At 38.7% G+C, this 12,027-nt stretch overlaps 1 protein-coding gene across 12 annotated transcripts in view; it reads left to right on the forward strand.

Moving 5' to 3' along the window:
- IQSEC1 (IQ motif and Sec7 domain ArfGEF 1) overlaps window positions 1-12,027 on the forward strand; it is a 359,420-nt gene that overhangs the window by 155,429 nt on the left and 191,964 nt on the right. For 2 of the 12 annotated variants that reach the window (XM_052776759.1, XM_052776763.1), the window contains exon 1: window positions 6,637-7,070. The exons of the other annotated variants lie outside the window; for them this stretch is intronic. In XM_052776759.1, the coding sequence (XP_052632719.1) occupies window positions 7,048-7,070 (23 nt within the window). In that variant the 5' untranslated portion in view covers window positions 6,637-7,047. Of the gene's footprint in view, window positions 1-6,636; window positions 7,071-12,027 lie in introns of those variants that run through there. 12 annotated transcript variants of the gene reach the window in all.

Here is a 12,027-nt window from a genome sequence, read left to right on the forward strand (position 1 = left end):
AAAAAAAGGGCAGTGAATGTTGTTTGTAATCCTTTGTGGGCATACTAAGTGCCTGGAGAACTTGGTGTTTTAATACTTAAAATAAGCCAATTTGTTAACTGAGAGTTTGGATTACTTTAATGAGAAGATGATCCTTTTTCCAGAGTCACATGCAGTGCAAGGGAGTTTGAATAGGAACATCATCGTCAAGGAACAGGGCAAAACTGGCACAAACCAGAGATTTCAAAAAGAGGCCAAAGAATAAGGGTTTTGAGAGCTCTCTACCATGTCTATGTGTCTGTAGTCAAATAAAGCAGTCTCAATAAAGGGTTTTGTTAAGGTGATCAATTTAATACAAAGCATTTTAAGTGGAAATACGTGTGAGGACTCACTGAAGGCTTGCGATATTATTTTAATTTGAGTGGGATCTTTTCCTTTTTTTTTTTTTTTTTCTGGTAGGCTTCCTTTTAAAAGTAGTCATTTATGCATAGTGGAAGGAGGTATAAACAGTTATTTAGAGCCTTGTTTTAGCAGAGTTCTTAAGCGTAACTTAAAAGGAAGCAGTTTCTTGACTTAGGGCTTAAGTTGCTTAGCAGAAAACAAAGGATGCTTTTAATAGTAATATCAGTGTACAAATAGAAAAAGAATTTATTGTGACTGATAATATACAGATTTTTCCACAGCTCTATTCTGCTGCCAGTAACGGTTAATACTTGCAGTTTTTTCGTGATGAGAGCCAGTAAATTAATTCAGCAGCTACTGAACTGATGTTTAGCTGAGGCTTCATTTTGGTGAAGAGCAAGGACTTTCCAGAAAAGCCAATGACAGAAGAGAACCTGCTGGGATTTAGTGCGTGTTAATTTCTGAGAGAGGGAGATGGGGCTTGGGGCAAAAGGAAGTAGTTTCAGTGAAATGATAGAAACAAGTTTAACTTCCATAAGAAGTGGACAAGCTTGGAGAAATTAGTAAACTCGTTACTGAAATGAACGATATGTAGTATGGAAGAGGCACACACTGGTGCACGGGGAAGAGGGAGCTGCTTGGTTTTGCTCTTTAACGTGGAAATAATTTTGGCTGTTTGGCATAAAGTACCTTTTACTTGCCCCTGAAGCAGAGCAGCAAACACTAGCAGGGAACAGTATTAAATAACTGCTTCTGATTATATTAAGGGTAAATAGAGAGTATGTAAGATATATAATTGATAAATGCACCAGCATCTGTATATAAAGCTCAGAACACACAGGGATAAAATTAGTATTGCAAAAGAAATTAAACACAAGCAAATATATATCAACTAATCAGTAACAACCAGCTGAAAATTAGAAGCAGCTTCCTGTGAAAGCTTGGGGACACCTTACTAAAATAAATAGTAGGAAAAAGAATTCAGAGGCTTCAGAACAGAGCTACATACATTTGTGAAAAATATTTCAAAGTGTGATTGAAAGTGGAAATACTGTACTCTGACCTGAGAAATTTTGGGCAGTCCTTTTACAAATGTTTATTTTTGCTTTGGGCTTGTGTATTTTATCACTGCCGTAATAGTCAGCTACTGTTTCACGGAGGGCCAGCACGTGCTTGCGGGAAAACAATACGCGGTGTTTTATGCTTTCCTTAATATCCCAAGGGCCGCAGCATCCATATCAGAGCTAGGGGTTTTTCCACCGTTACTTTGAGAACACATTTTGTACAATAAAAGCACAAGCACGGAGCGAAATAAGCAATGTACAACGACGTTCCTGCGGTGGGTCGGCCTTGGCCAGCTGCCTCAGGTGCCGCCAGCCTCCCTGAGGGGCTGAGGCGGCCGGAACCGGCCGGAACCGGCCGTGTCCGGCACGGGGCAGCCCCGGGCTCCCCTCACAGAGAAGAACCCTGCCGCCTGGGGAAGCGGGACGCTGGAAAGGGCTGTGGTGGCTGACCCGGGCCAGCAGCCAAACACCCACCTGCCTTTCGCTGGCTGTCCTCCTCCTCCCCCCTCGCCGATCGACGGTATGGAGCCCTCGACCTCCCTGCCCGGTGTTTGGGTTTGGCTGCTGGGGCGATTACCGTGGTGGGGGGCTGGGTGCCTGCCTCATCCACGGCGTCCTCAGATGTGGTTTGGGTCCCTCTCTCAGCCGTGCTCCTCTGGTGCTGAAGGGAGACTCCATAGGCACAGGCCAAGCCCCGGAGTTTCAGACGTGGTTCAGTCTCAGGTGGTGGTGTGAATATGTGGGCGTTTTTAGCAAGTAATGGATATTTTTCCTATAAAAATAACCTATATGATGTCTCAGATTACTAGTTGCTTATATAAACACCACAGTTGTCAGCGTTGCCCCCCCCCCGCCCCGTACGCAGGGGTAACTCTGTCATCAAGCCATGTTTTCTCCTTAAGTTCATAGTAACAAGTACTAACTTAAAGTATGTGGCACATGACAGGACCAGGTAGGTTAAACTTTCATTTCAATATGAATGAAGCAGACGTAGGACAGGAAGAGATGAACGGTTCATATCTCGCCGTCAATGGTCAGGGGGTACGTAATGCTGTTGATCATTCCCAAGGGCATACTGGACTGTAACACTCGCTCCGGTGGTTAACAACGTGAGAGTAAAGTGGCCAGTTACGTACCAGTGCTGACACTTGGCGCATCATATGGAGTGGTGTGATGTGGCGTGCGGATAAGCTGCAACTGCTGAGCCTTCCTGCTGCTGGGGAGTTTCCTCGCAGCCCCCCGTTTTAGCATTTCCAAGGATGTTGATGCTTTAACGGAATAAGGGCACTGAACTCTGTCCAGATCAGACCATGTGTAGTCTGTGAGTGTTACTCTGAGGCCATAGAAATACATCTTGACAGTGATATTTAGAGAATGTCCTGCATGTCCAAAACTACTAATTCGTCTTAAAATGATAAACTCATTTTTCGGGCAGTGATAATGAGGCAGGTAGAAAAATGTCTCCAACTGTTGAATCCTTTGAGCGAAAATCTTTGGAAAAAAATTAGGGGGTCTTTGAAACAAAGGGTCAGATTCTGGTATTAAATACCACTGTAAAGTAAACAAAGCCGATCATGATAATAGCACGTGACACAGCTGCACCTAATCACACTAGTGATATCAAAATGAGGTTTTAAAGGCTTTGTTTCAATAGTTCCTCTTTTCATATTTGGAGTACACTTGTTTGGTTATGGATTTGATAGGTTGAGACCTCGTGGGGGCAGGGTGAAGGATGTGTGTGTGCTTTATCCCATGTGACTTCACTTGAAACTTCAACCACAAGCCTGGTTTGCTCTGGTTTTCTAGAATGAATAAATAGCTAAGCATCTTAATCATGCAGAGACCAACGTATTACTAATAAACATGAGAATACAATAAATGGTAACAGATGGCTTTGCCTAGTAGTATATCCCAAAACACTCAAGATAAATTCAGGCCTTCATTTAAAACAAACAAACCGGCAAGCAGTAGAGGGTGATTTTGGTTTGTAAATGTCATCTGGTGTATGAATTGCAACTCATGTGGTACGTAAGTTGTGGTGATCCTGCAGAAGCTATCCTATATAATATTGTTTGATATTGCTCAGGTGATCTGTTTATTCCTTGCAGTAATGGAAGGAAGAGAAATCTCAGTAGAGAAGAATGGTTTTTGGAAACAGGTAGTTCACTGGCTGTGCAGGTTGTTGATGTTGGCAGGCTATTAATGTTGGTAGGACTTAGTAGAACTGAACACTTATTGTGACAAGCTGCCCCTGTTGAAGCCCATGGGAGTTCTTCCCAGTCATTTCAGTGGGATCAGAGTCCTTGTATGTAATACTTCTAGATTGCAAACTCATTAGGATAATGATTTGGGCATCTTATGTCTAGGTCTTTTCACACAGTGGCATCAAGTAACATACTGTACAAGTGTCTTGCTGAGTAGACTTTGTAATGCTAGGGGAAACTGCAACCCTGGTGTTCCCAATTCTGTCCTACTTACTATCTTTTCCTTATAAAGGAAGGCCTTTCTTCTAAGTTAAAAGCTAAGGCTAAATAGCTTGTGCAGTATTCAATCAATTGTAAAACATTTTAATTCATTCTGCTAAGATAGAAATGTTGGCAGACTTTATCCTATGCTTACTTACCAGGCCAACTTCCTATTGTTTTAGAGGAGAACTGAGGAAGACAGTGAACTAAAGATATGTTGGCTCAAACAGCAGCTTGAGCACATGCTCAACATAAGCTATGCAACTTAGTCTGCTATCTTGAATAAAACAGTAAGAGCTCAGACGAGTTTAGAGCCAGATAGTGGGTTTTTTTAGTTATCGTTATATCTGGACACATCAAAACAAAAACTAGAACCAAACTCAAAACTTGTACCAAACACACAAAAAAATGTTATGCACTATAAAAGCTTCATGACTAATTATCCTGTCTAAAATTAAAGTTTCGATGGCATCCATTACAGAATGGGGAGGAATAGCTTTTAAATTACTAATGCATCGTTCATATATGAAGAAACTACTGCAGGCTGGGTTACTGCTTTTGGATACACTTGATACTAGAACTCTTGTAAGAAACCTGAGTGAACGAGCAGTGGGCATCAGCTCTGAGCCTGTGTGGTGACAGAATTCAACATGCATGCAGCAGCTGAGTGCCTTCCTGTAGCCTTAGCATTGCTGGAGTCCAGATAATGAATCTTTCTTGTGCAATTTGCTTTTGCTTATTGATTTGACTTTTCAGTCTTGTTTTTTATATGCCTCAAAACTGGGCGTTTGAAAAAATAGCTGTTTCACCGGACTAGTAGATTCAGTTACCTGACCAAAGTGTTTCCTCCTTGATCTGGATTGATTGTCATCCATCAACCATACCTTTCTGAATACCGGTATAACTTATTCTTCATTTTTCATTCAACCTGTGCACTGCACTGCCAGACATCTGCAGAAACTGGATTTAAAAACAGAAGAGTCAGACCTAGCTGAAAAAACTGCTTGTATATTCTCTTCCTCATACACCAGTGCTGATTGCGCTGCTTGACTTTACAATAAGTTGGAAAGCCGTTTTATGGGACTCTTTATGGAACGGTTTTATTTTCTTAGCAGGCATTTATTCACGTGATGTATTGATGGCTATTAGAGGGTTTTGGCTGCTATGTGCAATTTCACAATACGCAAGCACCTTTTGAAATTGTACTATTTCTTCAGTGCTCTGTATCTGGTGTCTGCTAAAAATGAACCAGTATTTGAATCATTATAAAACTTCTCTGGAGCAAGGGAAGATACTTCTAGGCTGTCTTCAGTGTAATAGAAAAAACACTTGTCTTTAATCTGTATTTCTCTGAGTTATCTTAATTTGTGGGAAAGATATTTAACTTCCATAGTTAGCAGACACCAAGTAATCCTGTTAATGCCTTGCAGTGTTGTACACGTGTGTTTCAAGGAACAGATGCTTCAAATCAGGCCTTCGCTGTGGAATGGGGACTGACCAAAAGGGAGCATCTTAGGGTATTTTGACACAAAAGATATTTGTTTGCAAATCAGTTTGGACCAAAGATCATCAGAATATCTCCTGCCTTACCATTTTTTTTGTTTTGCAAAGTTGCATTATTTAGCAGCATCTTTGACAGTTCATGCTTCTCTTTAGCCTGGGGAACTTCATAGGTAATGCTGTGATAAGTAGCATTTGGCTGACCACCTGCTCGCTCTCATTCTGGAAATATTACAACTGGCCATGAAACAGCTATGAACTGATCACTTGACCATGGCAAATGAGCTGCCCTCATCAGTGTGTTCTGGTATATATTTAACTTAATAATGTGAGCAGATGGTCATTATATTGATTCATGAAGCAAGGGAGGAAGCTTGGCTGTCTTGATAACGTAAGGCCTGATGGCTGAGCATTGGAGTGGGGCAAGAAGCAGGGAAGGAGAGGAAAAAAGGAAAATTTTGTGGTGGCGGTTTTTTGTTTGGCTTTGTTGTTTGTTTGTTTGTTGGTTTGGTTTTTTACAAAGGACCACCGTGGACAGGAATAAAATAAAAGCAAGTTTAGGTGACTCATCAAGCTTGTACATATGGTCATTTCCCTGGAGATAGAGACTGTTAGTGCACAAGCATGATGCTGCTGAAATATTCACACCGCTGAGGGTGCTAAAAAGGGGGGAGGGCAGTAGTTTGTAGAGTTGTGAAACTTCTCAAGTTTTTTGAAAGGAAAAGGTAATGTTTAAGTAATTTTTTTCTTCAGTAATTTTTTTGCAAAGAACAACTTTGTTTAATTGTCTCACCATGTAATAGGGTATAACTGGAGATTTAAACAAGAGGCTAATTCTATAAAATATTCAGCAACTATCCTTGCTAGCTAAACCAGGAAGTTCAGAAATTCCCAACTTGGATCAGCTCAAAGGAACAGCTTGATTTGGTTACTCATCTTGTAATTTTCACAAGAGAAGTACTATATACAGAAGAACATTCTCTTGAGCAAGAGCTTAGTCTCGTACTTTGGTTCCTGTTTCTCCTAGCTGCTGATTAGCTTTGCTGTCTTATCAGTTTATGTCATAGTATGTGACTATAAATTGACTTTGCAGTGAAGAGGGAATACGGTTCGTCTTCACAGATGCTGCTGTTACCATGGAGATAAAAGGACCAATGGCCTTTTCTTGGTTTGGACTGTACTACAGTGTTCGTACAGAGATGGTGCATTCGGAAATGCAACATTTGGTGCTTTTATGTTTCAGTCTAAATATCAAATGAGAAAGCATACTGTTTTTTCTTGGTGATGAAGTTTAATAATAAATACAGATTTAGGGACCTTTTTTGGAAGCGGAAAGCAAGCCCACCAGGAATGTGAAAACAGTGTGGCTGGTTTATGCTTGCTAAACCTCCTCTCTGGGAAAAACCTTTTGGCTTTGCAAAATATAACCCTGTAGAGCCTTTGGGTTTATCTGATGCAGTGTTTGATGCTGGTTACATCACCAGCTTACTTATCTGTGATGTTCCACCGTGGCTGATCTTGAATGAGCACGCAAAAGCTGTGAATGTGATTTTATTTTTTTTTCCTTAAGAAAAAGCTTTTCTACCTCAGATTGCGTGACAGAAAATATAAATACCAAATCCACAACACATTCAAGGATGGCTTGCAGAAGGTGTTATTTGTGAGTACCTTTTCCTTGTTCATCTGTCATCACGTCTCTGATATCTGTGTTGAGGATTCCAGAAGTGGGAGTAGTGATCAGTTTATTGTTTGGTACGTTTCTTTCCATGAACCATTTTTAGGGTGTTACCTTTGTGGCAGATGAATGATCTGGCTATTAGAAATGCATAGATGATGATTGTGTTTATGCACACAGGTATTTAAAAAATTAGCCTAATAAAGTGAGTTTGTCTATGTTTAGCAGTGAAAAAAATAACAAAAAACCCACTTCGCATATAAGAAGCAATGCAGGATGCTAGGAATTCTGTCTGTGATGAGTCAAGAATCTCTCTTCCATTTTGTTCGAATGCTTTGTCATATTAAAGTGTAATCTGTCTTTTAAATACATAAATACTAATACAAGGATATGGAATGCAGTCTTAAGCAATCTAATACCAATAAGGCAAAATATCACTGTGGTGGTGTTGTCATTGTATATATGCTTGATCAAAACCTAAAGATGCATTAATAGCTTATTATTTACTTGAACAGTTTCTCAAACATTATAGTCAGCATAGCAGGAGTTTAATATTTCATTCATTTAATGCAGTGCAGCAGCTCTTCGCATGAGCTGTCACATTTGGCAGAAGAGCTAAGTGCTTATCCACTTGTAGCCAGAGGAAGGACAATGCTAAAGTTTCCATACTGTTTGTGGTGTCAGTGTCAGGGTATGTATGGAAACTACACTAGGTGGTTTTATTCGGCTGAATTCTAGTGGTTCCACATGATCCTTACTATGAGCTTTCTCTTAAACCGTACTGCAATGTTGTTCGGCTTCAGGGAAAAATCAGAACAAAACAGACACGAGTGGGCAGTTAAGTTGTCCTTTATCACCCACCCTCGCTGCCATCAGTGGTTCACTTCTAACCCAGTGTTTTGAAATGGCTGTACCTGCTATTTGCATTTCTGGACTCTGGTTAAAGATCCTCTCCCTTCAGGGTTAGCTTTAGGTTTGCCAGAGGATCATACATTAAGCAGATGCAATTGTCATATGTAGCCTTTTTCAGTTATTTTAGTAGTGCCTGTGAGGGTCCTAATTTGAGTAAATCTGCTCCATATTCAGTAGCACTGTCTGCATGCAGGCATAGTAAGTTCAACCATTCAAGAATAAACTACTCAAAATGAATATTGAAAAAGTATTGAAATTTGTTCTTAAGTTTTCTTTAGCCTTTTGTTTTATGGTGATGGTATGAATGGTTAAGTTGAAATGTTTTATAATCAAAATAAACTTGGAACTATACATAGGAAGTTGAAATAAGGAAAGCGAACTTGGAAAACAGGTTGTAGCCTTCCAGGTATACGTGGATCAGCTTTAAATATAATGCCGTATGTTCATACAAGGGAGAAGTAGTAATGTTTGTGTTAGACTCCATTTTAACTTGAGTTCTGGGATTTGGGGATTTCGTAACTCTCAGCAGGGGACAGAATTTCTTATAGTGCTTATCATGTGGTGTTAAAGAACATTTAATTTCAGTAGGTTACTTTCTTTAACAGTGATGTTGCAGTCTTATTTATAGGACCATCGTATACAGTATTTTCCTCTATTACTGCTTACATGTTTGATATCTTTTACCTACCTCAGCACATTGCTGTAGGAAACAAGATATGAACTGTGACTTCTTCTATAATTCTGAATTTTAACTCATATTTAAGAAAGTTGATGCTGATAGTTGAAAAGAAGGAAAATGTAAGCCTGCGGGCTTTTTTAGAACTAACTGTCTAGAACATATATATACAAAATCTTCACATTCTTCAGAACTGATCTCTTCTGAATACTGAAAACTATGTTGAACAGTTAAATACACCAGCTCTTTAATGCATGAGTAAGTTTTGAGATGAAAACTTAAATACTATACATCTGTCAGTGTTCTAATAATATATATGCTAAGGACTTTTGCCTTTTAAAAAATAAAATATATCTTTTTTACATCTTAAAAATAAAATGTAAAAAGCCAGATTATTGCTGTTTTAAAAAAACCTAAACAACAATGCAAACTACTGGGATTAGCAAAAGCGTTTTTTCAGATGCTGCACTGAGTAGAACATATGTCATTGTACCATTGTTTTTAGTAATAGGATTTGCCTTGCTGTAAATCTCTTATGCTATATCTGTGTAATTTCATTCTTTGAACATCACTAGTTTTCCTCTTTCATGAGCTTCAAATCCAATATGTATAGATGTCACTATTTAGATTTGGTTTTACTATGATTATTGCTTTGTGAAATTATAAACGTGGCTGTATTTTGTAATGTGAGTTGTAATTTCTTAAGAAATTCTGGGACCTAATTTAATGACGTGGGAAATACAGAAAAGATGCAGTGAATCTATCAATTTTCTGATTTAATCTAAAAGACTTTTTCCTTCTATCATACGCAGCTTCATGTCTCTGCTCATCTTTATTTCTGGTTTTGGACTGTGTGGGGTTTTTTCCTACAGATTTTGAAAGTGACTAGTAAGTACAAATGATAGAAGTGCATTTCATGTGTACTGTAAATTATTGTATAGCACCCTTCAGAATAGATGGTTTTATAGTAAGACTTAATCAAAAGGGAAATAAATGCTCCTAATTATAACTGTCTACATATTAACAACCTTAATTAAATTCACCCTAGTTACAGCTAACCCAGTATTGGAGGCTGCCTACAAACTGTGCCTTGGCTAGGATGCAAAAGAATCACCTCTTGCCTATTTATGTAGGCTGGTACTTCATTTTCATGAAACCAAAAAAGTTTATAATAATTATTTTTAAAATAGTTATCTATAATGTTAATAAGCATTGTGTTCTAGGATGGGACAAAAATAACTGATGTTTCTTGTTTAGTATGCTCTGACAGTACTGGATTTATTCTCCCAAGAGATTATAATTAAGGCCCTTTTGATGGAGGAGAGGTCAGTGAAAGCATACCTAATCATTCTTTTGAAAAATCCAGCTGTGGATGCTGGAGTTGGAAATACATACAGGGTAGTATTATTTAAAACAAGAACCTATCAGTTTGCATTTATACTGCAACACGTACAAATGCTGATGTTTAATCATTTTGACGACAACCAAATTTTATGTATTCTTGAGCAAAATTCAGTGGTCTGTGCTCTAGCCTACGTGTGCCCATCTCTTAGAACTGTGGATTTTATTCAGCATCCTTGATAGCTAGTGAAACTATCTCTGATTTCTATTACAAAAAAATCCTATCCTACAATGTTTTTAACTAGGTTATATGACTACTGCATGGGAGGGGGGACAGAGATGGAAGGAGGGAGATGCCAACATAACAGGTCTAGAACATATCGTTATGCTACTTTGATATCTGGACGGTTTTCTTGACTCTCAGACTACAGTGCAAGGTAATTATAGTGATGTTTACTTGCCATGAGTTGTCTTGTTACCTTCCTGTGATTTGGTGTCCAACAAGCGGTGTACAGAAAGCCATCTTGTTGAAAGGAAATGATAGGAATAAAGGTATTAGTTGTAGTCTTCTATAGTGTGTGACGATCTCTGCCAAGTACATGTGAACTGTAAGGCTTTTACATATGCAGCCATAAAAGCAATAACAGCATTTAATTTTGTATAGTTGCCATTCAGAAAAGTGTGTAGGAAAAAAACTGTAAGTAATAAGAACAGTGTGAAAAAAGATAACATTTGCTATATGCCACCACAGCCTCTCCTTGACATGCTTGGCTACAGACTGCTGGACATAAAGTGGGCTGAAACTAATTAAAAAAAAAAAAAAAAGCTTTTTCAGTGCTACTTCAAAAGCCAAAACCACACTGTCCTGTGTATTTTGGGTGAAGATCTGAGTAGTGAAAGGAATATCTTTGATGTCAGAACAGTAAGAATTTGTCCTTGCAAATGTGAATGGATCATCTGCTAAATCACCTCTTAGCGGACATGTCCACAGACAGCTACAATCAAACTTGGGCTATGAGGAGATTATGTGAGTTGCCATATAAAGCTATCTGCTGTTTTCTCTGCTGGGATGAGTTTCCAAAAAGTGAGTTGTCTTGTGGGGTCAGTCAGTGTTGATTCCAAAAGCCTTTCTAGCATGTTAATAAACATGTTAATAAGCAAACTTTCAGCTGGAGTCAGTATGAGGCTGTATTATTATGACTTTTATTGTTTGTCATCTATTTGGAGATCAGTTTGATCATATTTCAAGTTTTGTTTCTCATTAAAGAAATGGTTAGGTTTATTAAATGAGAACAGGACAGACTTTACTAGTTTTTAACTATAGTCTTTTCTAATCTCGGCTGTAGCCATAAGTCTGGATTGACAGGAGAAAGAAAATTTTCAACTTGTAAAATAATGTTGTTATTCATCAGGACAGAATACTGAGAAATGGAAGTATTCCTTTTATTAGCTTGTAGGCATGAATCCAGTCAAATTATTCTTAGCTACCTCAGATGACATTAAAGTGAATGGACTTATATAGGGGATGAACTTGTCTACCACTTGTGCTATTTACAAGCTAACTTTAAAAAGGGTATGTATTAACTAGCACCAGGTATACAGAGTGCCTGAGGCAGTATAGGAGGCTGCGCTGGTATAAATTTTTCCTGGTGCTTGCACCTACTCGTTGGAACACAGCACCTCATGGAAAAACGTACCAGAAGAAAAGGAAGAATACTGGCAGATGGAGGCGAACAGATTGTTATTTCATCCAAAGAAGAGGAATAGTGTATGAAGTAATATGGCTGTAGAAAAATGCAGCAGTTAAGATGAACAAACGTACCTAGTAGACTCCTGTCATCAGCCACATCATTAACTTTATAAAAAGACATTTCTTCCAGCAGTGGTCCTGTACCGATACACTTTTACTAAGTATCTGTGAGACAGCAGTCTCGCAGTCTCTTCTGTTTGAAAGCTGATAATCTTGTTAGGAAGAAGTTCTAAGACAGTGATGATTTAATAATGCTGTCAACC

Source organism: Harpia harpyja, chromosome Z (genome assembly GCF_026419915.1).
Source record: "Harpia harpyja isolate bHarHar1 chromosome Z, bHarHar1 primary haplotype, whole genome shotgun sequence".
Classification (NCBI taxonomy): domain Eukaryota; kingdom Metazoa; phylum Chordata; class Aves; order Accipitriformes; family Accipitridae; genus Harpia; species Harpia harpyja.